The sequence below is a fragment of the Staurois parvus genome, unplaced genomic scaffold, assembly GCF_062004578.1.
Source record: "Staurois parvus isolate SC_StPar_1 unplaced genomic scaffold, SC_StPar_1.0 ptg000715l, whole genome shotgun sequence".
Taxonomy (NCBI): Eukaryota; Metazoa; Chordata; class Amphibia; order Anura; family Ranidae; genus Staurois; species Staurois parvus.
In genome coordinates, this window is record NW_028318511.1 from 673,200 (window position 1) to 691,060 (window position 17,861).

The 17,861-nt window shown below is 45.1% G+C and overlaps 1 protein-coding gene across 1 annotated transcript in view; it reads left to right on the top strand.

Annotated features, from left to right (window-relative positions):
• The first annotated feature begins 3,906 nt into the window (after positions 1 to 3,906).
• Positions 3,907 to 17,861, top strand: part of LOC149445607 (cathepsin D-like) — a 44,107-nt gene continuing 30,152 nt past the window's right edge. Inside the window, exon 1 of the mRNA XM_089653522.1 lies at positions 3,907 to 4,076. Coding sequence (XP_089509648.1) covers positions 4,009 to 4,076 — 68 coding nt within the window. The 5' untranslated portion in view covers positions 3,907 to 4,008. The remainder of the gene's footprint in view (positions 4,077 to 17,861) is intronic.

Below are 17,861 nucleotides of genomic sequence, written 5' to 3' on the forward strand. Positions count from 1 at the left end.
TCATGCAATAAGCCTCAACAAGTGTGCAGGTAAAGACTTTAAACATTTGTTTAATTTACTGCTCTGCGTACTTGTTCTGAGTACTCAGAAAGTTCTGAAGTCCGAGGACCAGTCTTTTCTCCAATCAGAATTTTCTGAAGCTGGTTGGCAATGGGAGCCCCTTTGTTTCTTTTATGACAGATTTACTTTTAAATGGCTTTGTCTGCAGTGAATGTGTTACAGTAAGTGAGAGGTTGGTTGAGCTGGGGGCAGTACTTGGTTCGTCCAGTGTTTGAAGGTTTTTAGATGCTTTAGTTTTATATGAAAGTTTAAAGAGAATCTTCAGTGACTAAAAAAATAAAAATAAGTCAGTGGATACAAATACTGTAGCTTCTGACTTTTAATAAAAGGACACATACCTGCTCCGGGGTCCAGTGCTGCCTTCACCCAGGCTAGTTAAGGCAGGTCTTCAGTTCTCCGATGCCAGCATGTTTACTGTGGGAAGCCAGCTGTGACTCCTTGTGGCTTCACAGCCAGCTTCTCACTGCATATTTGCGAGGTTTGCAATGCCTTGTGAATGGTCCCACAGCCTCATGGGACCTGTGACATGTTCCATGAGGTGGTGGCCTGGATTTGGGAGAACTTCCATTGGTATCACCTAGGCAATTCCAGCAGAAGTGGGAGCGGGTTCCTGCCAAATAGGTACTGGCCCCCCTAAAAATAAAAATAAAGTGCCAGTAATGTTGGAGGTGTTCATAAGAGCAGAACTTCCCATTTAGGGTGGAGTACCGCTTCAATGTAGAAGTGTATCTAAAGCTTACAACACAAATCGAAGGTATTGCAACATACCAGTCTTTCAATGTGGTGGCTGCTTAAAAAAAGCTAACTCCACCTGTCATTTTTCAAATTGATGGAGCTGTGCATGGCTCCACCTGTACAGCCTTGTCATTCATTCACAGAAATCTGTCATTGGAAGAAAACTACAAGTTCCATCTGTTACCACGGCAGAGGGACTGTAGTTCTGATTGGGGCATAAGTGTGGTTGTGGTAGCACCCAGATATGGCAGAGTTTCCCTTTAAACTCCTAACACTTTTAGCAGCCTGTGTTTGTAGAAGCAAGGTTTTTGGCTCATCTTCCTCCCTCCCTTATTTCCTGTGAGTATTATGTGTACCGGTTCGTAGCTGGTATTTTTATATCTGCAGCTGATGTCCAAGGTTATTCTGAAGAGTTATTCTGTAGAGTTTAGTAAGCCTTTTGAGTGTATAGAAAGTAAGAAAGGAATGTATGCCTTGTGACGTAATCATTGGTATATACACTTGTAAGAAGTTTTCTATAACTCACTTAGCAGATGAGAGCACAAGCCATCTGTTGAGTCAAAACAGCGCTGTTTTTAATCATTTGTATTCCTCAAGTCCTTGTCCGGAGTTCTCTGGTTTGCAAAAATTGCTACTACATGGTGACATCACAGCACTTGTAGTCCATTGGTGCTTCCTCCAGCATGGCTGAAGGTCTGTAACTCTTTAGGGACAAGAGGCTGGAGGAAGAGTCTACCGGAGCATTGCACCAGAAATCACTGCTTTGCAGGCAGAAATGCAAAAAAAAAATAATAAAAATACTATTTTTGCTTTTCAAAAAAATGGTGGATTTATTATGTTTTGCAAAAGTTTGATGGAATCCTCTACCTTTTTTTTTTTTTTTCAGCTTGTGGCCCTTCCAGTAATCCACGTCCTGTCCTAAGGAGACAGCGCTTGCTGTACTGTATCTATGAAGAAGTGGAGGAACAGTGTTGTCACCACAGGATAGGAAGTGTGTTAGGACTACAGCATCTCTTTCTTTCTAATCATCTCATTAATTTGGTTGGGTGGTATTTTGTAGTCTTTACATGTATAACACTGTAAATAGTGCTGAGCATATGGGGCCCAGTGGGTGAGTTGTCTGACAGAAGAAGAGAATGTGATATGTTGGGACCGTAATTCTCCTTCACCCATATGTCAGAGGAGGCATATTGCAGTCAGGGAGGCAGCAACACAGTAGGCTCCCAGTGCTTTTGTGAGAGTGGGTACCAACTCTGACCTGACAAACACAGCTGCAAAGCCTTGGGTAATGTTCAGATCTTGCGTTCTCTCATTCTACAGTTATGTGCTAGTGTCAGGGACCATCGCGACGCATGGGTCTGCACATGTGTAGGTGTCTGTCAAGACATGCAGGCAGCAGGGCACTAGGACCCAGGCGCACCCAGCGCCTATGATGGTGCTGGGCAGGCACTAGGACCTAGGCTGCGCCTGTCAGGTGCAGGGCGGGCTACTTAAACCAGCCCTGCACAGACACAAGTTGCCGTATGGTCTGATCTTTGCTCCTGTGTTCCTGCTATTCGAGATTCGTTGCTGACCTTGCCTGAACCTGACCTCCGCTGACTTCTCCTGCTCTGACCCCCTGGCTAGTTTGACCTCTCTTCTGGATAATCCCCATACCTGATCTGAACTTCTGTTACCGACCCCAGCGAGTGACCTGACTATTCTTCTCCTTGCCGCCTTGTACTACGCTGATCCCACTGTTACCGACCCGGCCCGTTTGACCACGCTTACTATTCCGCCATCCATCCATCCCGCTCTGATCCCGTCTTCCACCTCTTCACGTCAGGCTCTCTACCTGAACATACCCCTGGCGGATCTCTCTACCACGGACGGGTGTACTCAGGGGCCACGACCTGGTCCCTGTCTGCTCCAAGCCCATCCCCACCATCAGGGGCCCTGGTGAACAAGCAGACTGGGGCTTAGACTCCGTGCCCTGGGGAATCCTGTCCTGTGGACTGCTAGAGGCCCTGCTAGGTGGTTACTAACGGCTAGCAATCAATCATACCATACTGATGGTCCTTGTAATATGTTTTCTTCCCTAGGACCAGACCTGGTTCTGCTGTTTGCCCATGGGATTGATCTTTTTCCAGGTTCTGCCTGCTTCTCAACATGGAAAACATCATAGCATTGGATTTTCACCACCGCCACAAGTTGGTGTTCTGGTCACATGTTACCCTGGACCTTATTATGAGCGCTAACTTCAACTCCAGCAATGTGGAATGGGCGCTGTCTTTGGGTCTTGAGAGTCAAGGTGTGTTGGAGTAAGACGTGAGTGATGGATAGAACATTTCTTACAACACAAATGACAGGACTAAACAATAAGAAAGGACAAAACCTTTTTTTTAGTTTTGGATATGGTGGAGAGGGATTAGAACACCTGTACATTTTTTTAGCTGTCTCTGCTCTCATTAGGGATATTCGCCCTCTATGTTTCTTCTGTTTACCATTATTACTGAGAGTGAAAGTGGAAGAAAATCTCAAATTTTAAGTTGTCACCAGAACAGGAATAGAGGGGAAATCTTCAAATGTGGGCATTAGCTCAGGTGTCCCTGGTTACAACCAGCGATTTCCTCACTTTGAAGGGATTTTCTCTCACTTCCTGTTTTGGCTGTGGCCAGAAAGAGAAGGAAAATCTCCCCAATGAGACACAGATCAGAAATAAAAAACTGACGGGTTATAACCCTTAATTACTCTATCCAAAATGGAAAACAATTGCCTTTAGTTCTACTTTAACCAGTTAAACTCCACCCTGTAGCAGTAAAACTGCTACAGGGCAGACTCCCTGCGCAAAATCGGGTATATATACGTGATCCACGCTCCCGTTGTGTTCACGGGCAGGGGGTGCCATACGTGCTTGTTGTAGAAAATTTCATGATCGATTGTTTCTCATAGTGTATACTAGGCTTTACATCTCAATAAAAACAGAAAAAAAATGGAACTTCAGAACTTTATCCATTTTATTTTTTCACTAGATTTCTGTATTTGTAATGGTTGTGATGACCACTAGGGGGAGAGCACGGGTTAGGAATGAACATGGTGTGTGTGTCCGCCCTTCTCGGGTCATGTGACATGCCGGTCAGCTGACACATCACGTTTGTTGAGACATCTTGTGACCTGTGTCGGGTGGAGGAAGAAAGCTCAGTGTTCTGTGTGAGGAGAATAGCCGGGACTGCTATGGAGGCTCTGCTAATATGGACTCTACTGCTGGGCTCACTGCTACATCCGGGCACAGCGCTGGTCAGGTGAGAGATGTGGGGGACCCCATCCCATGTATAGGTCATGTGGGGGTACCTTGTATATAGGTCACGTGGGGGTACCTCGTGTATAGGTAATATGGGGGTACTCCATGTATAGGTCATGTGGGGGTGAGCGTAACTTGTATATAGGTAATGTGGGGGTACGTCATGTAGAGGTGGGGTACCTCATATATAGATCAAGTGGGGGGTGGGTAGCTCGTGTATAGGTCATGTGGGGGTACCTCATGTAGAGGTGGGATACCCTGTTTATAGGTCATGTGGGGGTGAGGGTACCTCGTGTATAGGTCAGGGGTACCCCGTGTATAGGTCACGTGGGGGTACATCGTGTTTAGGTCACGTGGGGGTGAGGATACCTCATGTATAGGTCATGTGGGGGTGGGGTACTCCTGGTATAGGTCATGTGGGGGGGTGCCTAGTTTATACCTCCCACACTCAGCAGGACTTTCTCATTGCTTCTCTCCTCCCTGCCCAGCCCTGGCTGACATGAGAAGACCCTGGACTGGCTCTCCAGTGGGAGTTATATAGAGCAGGGAGTTATATGGCAGTGTGGTATACAAGGTGGACTCCACCATGGCCAGCCTGCACTGTACTCCTTCCAGCCATGTCCTGTGCCCACTGCCCTCACAAAATAATAAAGAAGCCTAACTATTTTTAAATGTTTCTCATCCCCTCCTCCTACCTATCCTGTTTAAAAAGATGTGAACTTACCTATTTTTATTCTGTTCTGGTATGGTCACATGATTCCAGAGCGCTCGGCAATGGCTGGGAATTCCTGGAGCCGTGACATCACCCATAGGCTCCCGTGGCCAAGCCATTGTTGATGTCCCCTCCTCTCCCCTGCAGCAGCCATGGTCTTCTCTGGCATGTAAACTGAGTTGCACATACTCAGCTTGCACCTCCAGCCGGGGCTCCATTTGTAGGGATGACTGTGCATGCACAGGAGTGGCATTATTCCACACTTGCCAGTGAAGATGGCAGTAGACTGACACACAGCAGAAGATGCCTGCTAGGTACAGGGCCGCTGAAGTTAAGGTAAGTTTACTTCTGCTTTAAGGGCTCCTTCACACGTGGGGATGGTGGCAGTGAAACCCTGCAGTTGAGCCTTGCTTTTACAGCCCCTCTAACTGCTACCCTCTTTAGCTGCAGAGGTAGCAGCCAGGGGTGTACACCTACCACAATGCTTTGTGGCCTTGTCAGGAATTATACTCCCTGTTGCTTTCAATGAGTGTAGCGCCCACCATTTGTCCACCAAACACAACCTGTTCAAGTGAATCGGCCTAATCATGTGAAATGCACGGGGTTGTGGCGTGCTAGTGTGGGATTTAAGGAGTTAAAGTGTTACTAAGCCCACAGCGGTAAAATCATTCTGTATATGCAGTAACGCATGCTTGTTATACTCACTGTAGAACTTAAGGGGTTAATCCTCTGCATTGTGAAGAAAGGCTGTTTGATCCTGCCTTCTCTGATCCCCCCCTTCTTTTACTGTCCTCAATTTATCTACTGATAGTACAGAGCTCTAGGAGTCACTCTGAACATGCTCTGTTTAATGTGTATGGCTAGAAGGTTTTTTTTCCTTCCTTTGGGAGAGTGCATGTGATCAGCACAGGGCCAATCAGCACTGTCCAGACAGAGGGTCAGGGGTCCTGCAGCCTCATAGGACAGTGAGAGGAGAATAAAAACTCCTGTAAGCTTTAACCAGTGCTCTGCTAGGCACTGATAAAGTCACAAGACTGCTATATACTACCGATGAGAAAAGGTATTTAGCAGATTATATTTATTAAAATAATTGCGTTTCCATGTTGTGTGTACTGTGGGAGACCAGATATAGTGAATGCAGGGTCCTGGGTTTAGTAACACTTTAAAGCAGGCACTGAAAGAATGCAGGTCACTTCTAGGACACACAGAAAAGAATTGTTTTCTATGTGTCCCATTCACACTGCAATGCACTCTGGAGGTGTGGTGCAGTGAGCTGAAATAAAATGTAAACATGCTGAATTTTATCATAGTGTACAGGAAGGGACCACTTGCCACTGTACTAACATATATTGAGAAAAATATATTTATATAAAACTGGTTTCTTTTAAAAAACAAATCCACCTTTTGCAAAAATATACTGAATGCTCCCATATTAACAAAATAAAATAAAAAAAAAAACCAAAAACCGCAAGGCTCCTGCAGACTCTTCCCCCAGCCCTGGGTCAATACAGAGGTCTGGACCTTTTGGTTGTGGCTCTGGAAGAAGTTAACCATAGACTACAAGTGCAGCAGCATCACTGGATTTGGGACTTGTAGTCTTTCCATTCACAGACCCCTGAATTCAAAAGAAAACAGGACACTATAGGAAGAAGAACCCAGTAAGGTAAGTGGGGGGGGGGGGGGGGGGGGTTAGGGAACACAACCATGTTTCATGTTATACCCTAAATATATGTGTAATGTTAAACGACCTGGGCTTAAAGGTGCAGTTTGCTTTTAAGGTAAAATATACATTCCATCTAATTACTATTATATTACTACAGTAATATAATAGGGAGGCTCTATTTTTCACCATCTGCAAAAGGGAGAAGCGGGTGATTGCATTATTCCTGTTTAATGACTTCTTCAGGTTCTTTCTTCTTTCTGAAATGAAGTTACATGCATACCACAGCTGCTGATGTAATGTAAGAAGTGTAGATTGCTCTTCCACAGGTATCACTATAGAACCAATGGGTGCCATTCAGCTAATGCACAATTGTGGAGTATATAAGATATTAGGGTTGTATATTGCACTCATTCGAGAAACTTTGGTGCATGTTGGAAGAAGCTTCCATCATTTCTCTCTGTTCAAGCCTTGGGCCTCATTCACACAAGCGTACTTATGCATACATCCATATGAAGGGCCATCTTCACCTGCACAGTGACATGTAACTACCCACCCCTCCACCTTGTCCAATCAGAGAACACTTTGGATTGATTCAGAAAATGCAAAGCATTCTTTGAATGGCACCCGTGCCAAGCGGATGCCCTTTAGTGTTCACAATGCAGTCGGCTGGCTGCTTAGCATAGGACCAGGAAGTGAGTGGCGATCACTGAAGTAGTGGTGTCTCATACGGTAACTTCCAGGGGAGTTGGCCAGGTATAGTATGTACATTCTTATTCTTTAACCACGTCAAAACCGCGCTATGGCTACAGGTTGTCCAGTTTTGGGAGGGCGTCATATGGCATCCTGCCAAAACGCACGCCCCAGCTGCACGCACCCGGAGCTGTCCGTGATCTGTGTTCTACGGACACAGCTGATCACATGATGAGGTAAAAGGCCAATCGCAGTGGCCTTTTACCACGTGATCAGCTGTGTCCAATGACACAGCAGATCACGGAGTAAATACAGTTGCCGGTTATCGGCAGCACTTTCCTCACGCTGTCACACAGGACATCTGCATGGGTGATCAGTGCCCAGTTGTGCCAGTCAGCGCCACCCATCAGTGCCGCTTGTCAGTGCCCATCATTGCTGCATATCAGTGCCTCCTCATCAGTGCTGCCTATCCATGCCACCTCATCGGTGCACCTCATCAGTGCTGCCTATCAGTGCAGCCTCATCAACGCACATCAGTGAAGGAGAAAAATTACCTGTTTGCAAAATTTTATAATAGAAACAAAGAAAAACTTTTTTTTTTCAAAATTTTTGCTCTTTCTTTGTTTTATAGTGCAAAAAATAAAACACCCAGTGGCGATTACCACCAAAAGAAAGCTCTATTTGTGTGAAAAAAAAAGATAAAAATGTCCTAATGGGTACAGTGTTGCATGACCGCGCAATTGTCAAAGTGTGAGAGCACTGAAAGCTGAAAATTGGCCTGGGCACGAAGGGGGTAAAAGTATCCGGTAGGCAAGTTAAAACCACAAAGCAAGGTACTATATACAGTTAGGTTCATATATATTTGGACACGGGCACAGTTTTCTTACTTTTGGCTCTGTATGCCACCAGAATAAATTTAAAATGAAACCATCCAAATGAATTTGAAGTGCAGACTTTCAGCTTTAATTCAAGGGGTTGAACATAAATACCAAGTACAAATTTTATGATCAACCTTTTTTTCCCCCGCCCTCCATTTTCAGGGGCTCAAATGTAATTGAACAATTGAATATAATCATTAATAAAATGTTCATTTTTAATATTTTGTGGAGAATCCTTTACTGGCAATGACTGCCTGAATTCTGGAACCCATGGACATTACCAAAGACTGGGTCTCCTCCTTTCTGATGCTTTGCCAGGCTCTAACTGCAGCTGTCTTCAGTTGTTCTTTGTGGGTTTTTCTGCCTTTAGTTTTGCCTTCAGCAAGTGAAATGCATGCTCAATTGGGTTTAGATCAGGTGATTCACTCATTCATTGCAGAATATTCCACTTCTTCTTCTTCAAAAGCTCCTTGGTTGCTTTTGCAGTGTGTTTTGGATCATTGTCCATCTGTACTGTGAAGCACCGTCCAATCAAATTTGCAGCATTTGGCTGAATCTGTCTGACAGTACATCTCTAAACACTTCAGAATTCATCCGGCTGCTTCTGTCTTCTGTCACATCATCAATAAACACCAATGACCCAGTGCCACTGGAAGCCATGCAAGCCCATGCCATCACACTGCCTCCACCATGTTTTACAGATGACGGTGTGTGCTTTGGATCATGAGCTGTTCCAAGCCTTCTCCACACTTTTTCCTTCCTGTCATTCTGGTACAGATTAATCTTAGTTTCATCCGTCCAAAGAATGCTTTTCCACAACTGGTCTGGCTTTCTTAGATGTTTTTTGGCAAAGTCTAACCTGGCTTTTCTAGTCTTCAGGCTTATGAATGGTTTGCACCTTGTGGTGAACCCTCTGTATTTGCTTTAGTGAAGTCTTCTCTTGATTGTAGACTTTGACAATGATACGCCCACCTCCTGGAGATTGTCCTTCACTTGTCTGGATGTTGTAAATGGGTTTTTCTTTAGCATAGAGAGGATCCTATGATCATCCACCACTGTTGTCTTCCATGGACGTCCATGTCATTTTATGAGCTCACCAGTGTGTTCTTCTTTCCTCAGAATGTACCAAACTGTTGATTTGGCCACTCCTAATGTTGCTGTTATCTCTCTAATGGATTTGTTTTGTTTTTGAAGCCTTACAATGACCTGTTTCACTTGCATGAGACATGTTGTAGGTTCACAGCAATAGATTTAAAATGCAAATACTACACTTAGAATCAACTCCAGACCTTTTACCTGCTTAATTGATGAAGAAATAACGAATGAGTAGCCCACACCTGGCCATGAAACTGCTTTTGATTCAATTGTCCAATTACTTTTGGTCCCTTGAAAAAGGGGGGTTAGCTACTCTTAAGAGTTTTAATTCCTAAACCCCTCCTATAACCTGGACATACATACCTTCAAATTAACCCTGAGAGTGTGCACTTTCAGCCTATATCCATTATAGAACTATAGCCTGAATATGTTTTGGTAAATACCTGGAAAAAAAACTAAAATTGTGCCTGTGTCCAAATATATATGGACCTAACTGTATGTCTTGTGGTGCGTTGAGATCAGATGCACTGTTTACTACATGGATGCATGTTGGGGGTCTATTAAAAAATGAATAGGAGTGCCCCCTAAACTTTGTGGCATGATGGGACTTGTACTGAGGGATAGGACTGCAGTGGCCTTTGAAAATCTACAAGTAGACTCATCACTGTACCACATGTTCCATTTTGTTTCAAGTATGTCTTACTGTCTCATGAAAGACTTTGACCACGGGTCTAGCCTTTTCTTTCTCTTCTTTCTTGCCATTCTTTGCTTGCTCATAAGCTTCATCATAGAACTGTTTTATTTCCTTGGACACCTGAGGAGGAGAAAATTATGAAATTGTATCTGGAACATCACACAGCCTCGTTTTAGTGTCTAAACTGTTTCTGGAAATTATTATTATTATTATACAGTATTTATATAGCGCCCAAGGGTATGCTCAGTGCTGTACAATAGCAAAGGGGACAGAACATGAGACAAGACAGTAACAATACAATACACAAGGGGTTCGAGGGCCCTGCTCTTTCGAGCTTACAATCTAGGAGGGAAGGGAAGGTGGTACAGGAGGAGATGGCTGTGGGGGATGGAGTGGCGGGAGGAGTGGAGGAGGTTAGTTGCTAGGTATATATGGACCTAACTGTAAGTACTGTCTAAAAGTGTAAGGTGCTGAGTAAATAAAGCAGAGTATGTCAGATATTTAGTGACTGCACAATAACCTGTACAGCTTCATATAATTGCACAACCATAAGTCTTACCACAGCCTGAGATGACTCTTTTTATGCTGCTTAACATGACACTGAAATGACCACAGGCAGCAGTATTGGCTGCTATGGGTTACAAAGCATTGCACATAATCACTTTTAAACTTCATTAACAAGTAAAGCAGACCATGCACTGAATTTTAATGTGCGGGGCTGTTACTGCTTGACAGAAGTCGATCGTATAATCGTATATATTCTGACAGCAGCGGGAAGGGGGGGATTTTTGTGGATGGAGGAATTTTAGTTAGATTTTTTTCTTCATGCAGTGTATGCCCAGCTTATCCCTGTTGCACTAAGCTTGTATTGGTAGCTCTGTAGTTGAAGTAGTTAAGCATGTCTGGACAGATTTGTGTTTTGATCTGTTTACTGCAGGTGACAGGGCCGCTCTTATTCTCACATGTATGAGCTGTATTTCTTTGTGTGTTTATTAGAAGCGTTGCAAGAATCGCATAACAAGGCCTTTTGAAGGCTGAGAAAATTTTCATACCATCATGAGCTAGCCTAAACAGTGTTACCTAATGACAATGCTGACTATATTATTGTCACCACCTACCTGCAGAATAAGCCATTAAAGGATACGAAGGCCTTAAATGATAACTGTAACTGCTTCCTTCACCTCTCTTATGCCAGAAATACCTAACACCAGACCTCAGATCAGGGGGTGTTCTCAAGCCAGTGCTGTGAGCACTCTTGTCCTCCATGTGGTATTGTGTGTATTCTCAATAGGTCCTGATAGAAAAGCTGTATACTTGTATCCTTGCAGGGAGACAGCTTCTCGTTTAGGAAAGTACCACACAGACTGCCCCTCTGGGTGCAAGTTTTCTTCTGATCTGTGGTAGTATATGCAATGGCAGGATGGAAAAATTGGCATTACCATTTAAAGTATTCTTATTTCTTTGGACCCTTTCACACTGATGTTCTTTTGATGCTGGACAACCAACCACTAGAACTGTCAGCAGCAAAGGGCGAGCGGGAGGTTGAACTGTCAGCTGCAGGGAGCAATAATAATTAAGATAAAAAAAATCCATCCATCCCCAGGTAGAACAGACAACTGGGGTAACGTACATTTACTTGCGATTGACAACACCACCCCGGCCACATGCTGAACTCTTGCAGGCAGCGGGTTGAACACCCCTTGATCTAAGGGAAGAAGCCTGTATGGGTAATTATTGACTGGTCTGTGTGGCAGCTGGAGGTTACCTCTGTTTAAGGCATTTAACTGCTTCCCTACCGTCCTATAGCAGAACTACTGCTACAAGGCGGCAGGGCTGCGCAATCACGTATATTTACTTGATTTCACACATCCGGGTAGGGGTTGCGCGCACCGCCCTACGTGTAACCGCCATTGGCGGCCTCAGCTGTCGATCACTGGGTCCTGGCTGGAGATTCCCTGCCACCACTCGGCAATCGCCGAGGAACACTGTCAGGGGAGAGGTCTGTATGTAAACAATACAGATCTCTCCCCTGTCAGCACCAGCATTCTACTTTGTATTGCTGTGCATAGCAGATCATTACAAAGCAGCATGCTTACACAGTAAAACACAGCACAGTTAATAAAAAAGCACATAGTTAACCCTTTGATCGCCCCAGATGTTATCCCCTTCCCGCCCAGTGTCATTAGTACAGTGTCAGTGGTTTTTGTTAGCACTGATCACTATATTAGTGTCACTGGGGATGTCAGTGGCAGTTAGTCCCCCTCCCCCCTACCAGTGTCAGAATGCCCGCCGCAGTCCCGCTGTAAGTTGCTGATTGCCGCCGTTGCTAGTATAAAAAAGACCCTATAACTTTCATGCAAACCAATTTAATTTACACGTATTGGGATTTTTTTTTTTTTTTAGCACAGACGTAGTAGAATGCATATTGGTCTAAATTTATGATGACATTTTATTTCAAAATTTTAACTTTTTGTTTACTGGATATGTTTTATAGCAAAAAAAGTAAAAAAAATTGTTTTTTTTTTCAAAATTCTTTTTTTATTTATAGCGCAAAAAAATAAAAACCGCAGAGGCAATCAAATAACACCGAAAGAAAGCTCTATTTGTGGGGAAAAGTACATAAAGTAACGCAGTGCTGTATCATAAAAAATGGCCTGGTCAGGAAGGGGGGGGATTCCTCTGGAGGGCAAGTGGGTAATTAGAGGTAGTAGCTTTAAAATGTATGTCTGGGTAAATAAAAAAATCTGTATATTTCTACACTAGATGCATATTTCGCCATGTTTTTTTACCTTTTAAAACATGTAAGGTACTGACAAATACCTGTTATTTATGCCATGAACTATCTCCTAACTTCCTGTTTGAGCCAGCAACACAGTGCCTTTGCTGCATAGAAATCCTAAGCTCTGTTACCAGCCCTGCCTGAGTTTCATCCTGCTGGGCTACAGGACACCTTGCCCTCATGGAGAGGAGGAGAGGGAAGGCAGTATGGGGAATACTGATTTGCAATGCAGCTTGAACACCTGCCTGTGCAAGATGTACCTACCCCCAGACCTAATATCAAGGTGTCAACCCAGTGTCATGGGCTAGGATGAGTCAGACTGTCTACCATCGAGCTTGAGCTCTGTGTGGTACTGTGCACTTTCTACATAAGCCCTAATGGAGAAGCATTATACTTTCGAGCCTGCAGGGAGGCAGCTTCTCCATTAGGGCTTATGTATCAGTTTTCCCACCTGCTCAGCAACAGAACACCTTCCTCTTGTGAAGATGTTATATAGTCCAGCGTGGAAAGAAGTCAGCAGGACTGACTACACTGCTTGGGATTTCAGTGCAGAAGAAGGTGACCACAGTATTTATGGCAGATCAACAGGTATTTTTCTGTACTCCAAGCATTTTTAAGGTATAAAACGTGGAAATGTGTATGTATTGCACAAATGTACTGAATTGTTTCCAGACATACATGTGACGATCGTGTGTCAAACCCCTGACCTTCTCACCAAACTCGTGATCGAAGGACTAGCCAATCTGAAACCGCAATGTCACGCACGTAACAATGCCACGCCCAGCTGCACACTCCACAACGATTTTCCAGCTAATGGACCACAAATCGATGTAACGGCAGCCTGAATGCGATTGTTACTGGGTCAGATTAGTTACGCAATTAACCCTTCACACTGCCACCACCTCCTTTTTGTACAGAGAGAGAGGAAACTCTGCAATATCAGCAATAACACTATGATGGTTGAGATAATCGTCTGTATAGCACGGTCACCGCAGACAGGTTATACAAAGGGTTAAACAAACACAGTAGCGCTCTTTTAGAGGCAGGAGTTCGTAAGTTGCATTAACGAGCTATAGAAACAGTTCAACACTTTCAGAAAGAAAGAGATTTATTACTAAAAGATCAAAAGGGTGCAATAGTAATGTTTACAGAAAAAAGATGTAACCAATATATATATATATATATATATATATATATATATATATATATACAGAGCACAGCAAAGAAGTAACAGGAGGTTAAAGTACTTGCCAATCAGCCTTGGGTTAAGCAGATCAAGTTTCAGAGCAAAAGGCCTCCCAAGTTGGTTCTGATGTTAAACGGGAGAATTCTTCAATTTCCACTCTTAGGCCTGACATCCTATTTTGTAGTCCCCCAGCAGGGGGTGTCTCTGAAGCCAAGGACCAATGCCTCATTTGGGGAGGGATTGTCTGGGCGGAGACCCAAACTAGAACCAAAATCTCTCATAGCTCGTATTTTGGCTCATATCTTTTCCTAGGCACAAGTACCATTCCACCCGAGGGTAGATTAATATGCAGACGCATCTGAGGAACGGTTAGATATGAAATATAAAATACAGACTTGAATGGTTCAAGAGATGGAATTTTCTGCTTTCCTATATATTCCAGCCAAGGAGAATGACATATCAAACGGTTTGTCTTCTCGTGGCCAATCTGAAGATATACCTGGTTTTTATGCAAGTCTCTCATATTCCAAGATATGAGACATAGGGGAAAAATGGATTTAAAAATGTTATCTAGTTTTACGCCTCTGGAATGTCTTTGAACTCAAAAGGAAGGCTTGGGTTATCTTTTTACGAGGTGCCAGATTGCTCAGCTGGCCCGGCACCCAGCTCCGAGATGGTTTATAGCTCGGAGCTCCCTGTTGTGCCCTGGCCTGCCTGTGACACTTCCAACACACACACACACACCGATCAAATGTCACTGTGACTCTTAGAGAGGGAGGGGGAGAATGAGGGGAGATATGTTTGTACAAGATGGATGATCCTTTGCCAAGATGGAGGTTGGAGCAAAAATGGTTGAACCGTGTCCATCTCTGTGGGTACGAGTGCTCCAATACATTCTAAGGAGTATGGTGTCCGTCTGACCACTATAGTATCCTATACTAAGCCTCAGTCTGTACCATGCCTGTATGCCCTGCATAACATTGGAAATATATTCCAGTCTATTCATCCTAGGGGTGGAAAGACCAGAATGCCCCTTCTTTATTTTATTTTATTTTTTTTAGTAAGTCAGAAGGTATTTTTAAAGTGGCTTTTATAACTGTGAAAAGTAGGCTAAAAGGACACTGTTTTTGCTTCTGTAGACCTAAGCTACTAAAAACTGTCACTTTAATGATGCACATCAAAGTGATCAGCACAAAAGTCAAATGAAATGTTTGAAAATCTGGAGGAGTGGGGAGTTTGAACATTTCCAGTACATGGCACCATTGCCCTAAACAGTCTCCAGGTAGTTGAAAGGTGAATCGAATGCTTTTTTAGCACAAAACATTAAAGAGGTACTACCCTTTTGAAGAAGGCAGCACTAGACTTTGGGATGCCTCTTTGAAAATTGACTGTCCTGTGGCTAAGGTTGCAGACATTCTGATCTCCCTGTTGACAACATGGCGAGATTAAAGAACTTCAGCTTGCAAGACTGACTTTACAGTTATGCCTAGAGCACAAAGTGACACCGTCATGGTGATGAAGTACTCCTATGAATACAAGTTTATAGTGGGACCTGAGAGGTGCCTTTTCTATGATTTAGTTGTTTGCCTCTCATGCTCCCCTGAGCACTATGGACACAATTTAGTACAAAGACTTTGCTTACTGTAGTAAAATGTATGTGTTGAAAATGTGCTTTGGGCTTGTGAAAGGGAAGTGTTCATTGATGACTTGGGGAAATTTAACACAGACTTGGGTGCTACAAATTGCAATACCGTGATTAAGCTTTATTCAATTTATCAGCATACACCAGGAACAAAATTTTAGCTGCAGTTGTTTTTCATATTTTAAGTATTTTTCCACTTTGCGATGTGTGCTTCTACATGTAATTACATGAAATATTCTGTGTTTTCCCTCCACCATCTTTCAGGACTGCACCGTTGAGAGACCTCGGCTCCACCCCACCTTAGGAAACAGCACTGCCACCCAGTTTAAAAAGTGGGCTCTCTATTAGGACCTCAGTAATTGTGTCTTCTCCGGTGGGGAGACACGAATTGGAAGACCTCCCAGGGTGGCCAGGGGGCCTACGCTGTACCTGGGGAGGGGAGGGGGGTGTACCGGACGCGGTCTATGTTCTTCTCCTTTCTTTCTTTTTTTTTCCCCTCCAAGGTGGGGGGAGGTACGGACCTGGTTCAGTCCTCTGGGGGCCCCTTTACCTCCTGTTCTATGGCCTGGCCTCCGCCTGGGGAGGAGAGGGGTGCTGGGGATCTGCTGTTCAGGGGGACCCATAGGAGAGGTGCCGCTACTCCATGCAGATGCAGGCAGTAGAGCTTTTGCCAGGCTGGATGGCGTGGAACGTCGCTCCCAGCTAAGGAAGGGGGACTTCCTACTGGTACATGGCTTTCAGCTTCCGGTCGCAGTGCTGTGATCAGCATACCAGAGTTCGGGCTGATGAGGGGAGCTGTATTCTGCAGAGGCAGGCCATGCGGACCACCATATTGGGACATGTCCTGAGTGGAGGGACAAAGTAATGCCAGCACCAGCCAGTCTCAGGTAGGTGGCTCAGAGGAGCCTCTTCCCCTACCTGTTAGGCCCATAGCTCCAGGGGGTGTCCTCAGTCCTCCTGGTGGTCAAGTGACGAGGCAGGGGGTGGGGGGTCTCATCTTAGGAGATGCCCACGCCCTGCCAGGCGTTGCACTAAAGGTGTCTAGGGGGGAAAAGGAAGCCTGGAAAACTATGGTGTACCAGGCGACTGTGTTTTCTGTTCTATGTGAAAGCCAGAGAGCCTAAGCCTCACCACAGGACTAAAAAGAAGTGCCCCTCGTGCAGGGTGACACTTAGGGACTCCTGGACTAAGGTGCTATGCAGATCTTGTATAGAGGGCCTTATTATGGAGGAAGCGCCTTACCAGGGGGGCCTGGTAAAGTTGGTTAAGGAGTGATGAGACACCTGGAGAGTTTAGGTTGACTTCAAGTCAAATTTGGTCCCTGCCCAAAGCATGGTGTACCTGGATTAAGAGCTGGATTCCACCCTTCAGAAAACCTTCCTATCGCAGGAGAAAATTCTGAAGTTAGACAGGGGAATCCAGCGGCTGCCAGGGAGTCAGGCCATGTCCCTAACAGAATCCATGTCTGTGTTAGGTCTCCTGACCGCATCCATCCTGGCAGTGCAGTGGGCAGCCCTTCCAGCTGTTCACTTTGGACATTTGGGATCACTAGCAGGAGTCTCTGTTCGGGCTACCCCATTCCCATCCCCCCAAGTGGAGGAGGTCAACAAACTTAGCTCAGGGGCTGTTATGGGCCTTTCCCATCTCCAGAGAGGTTACTGCGGATGTAAGTGCCAGAGGTTGAGGAGCTCACCTGAAGGGGTTTGTGGCTATTGGCTACCAGAAGAAGTGGGCAGATCCTCGAACTGGATGGAACTGAAAGCAGTGTCACTTGCCCTTGTGGTCTTCCAGGAGCAGCTGTGGGGGCAACACGTGTGGGAGCTTTTGGACAACTCCTCGGTTGTGGCGAACGTCAACAGACAAGGAGGGACATGAAGTAGAGCCCTGCAGGCCCATGCCTCAGAACTGCTCAGCTGGCCTGGGCCAATGTAGCCTCCCTATCCGCTGTCCACCTGAAGGGGGATTCGAACCAGGTGACAGATTTTCTCAGCAGGAGACAGCTGAGGGAATCTGAGTGGGTGCTCAGTCGGGTTGTTTACCAGATCGTCATAGAGAAGTGGGGGACTCCATCCATAGACCTGTTCGCGTCCGGTCAGAACTGCCATGGTCCCGGTATTTTTTTCCGTAAAACGTTGGAACAGGGCATTGGCGGTGGATGCACTAACACATCGGTGGAACTTTCCCCTGTGTTACGCCTTCCCTCCAGTGTCCTTGTTGCCGGCGGTTCTGAGAGAGTTCAGATCCGAGCAAACTTCCCTGATCCTGATAGCGCCACACTGGCCCAGGCAGGCCTGGTTTTCGAACCTCGCAGCCCTGGCAACTTATCCTCCCTGGATGTTGCCGTGCTGAGAGGATCTTCTTTCGCAGAATCCATTCCTATGTCCCCAGGTACACAGGTGGAATCTAGCAGCCTGGTTTCTGAAGAACAGCTGCTGGGGAGGAAACAG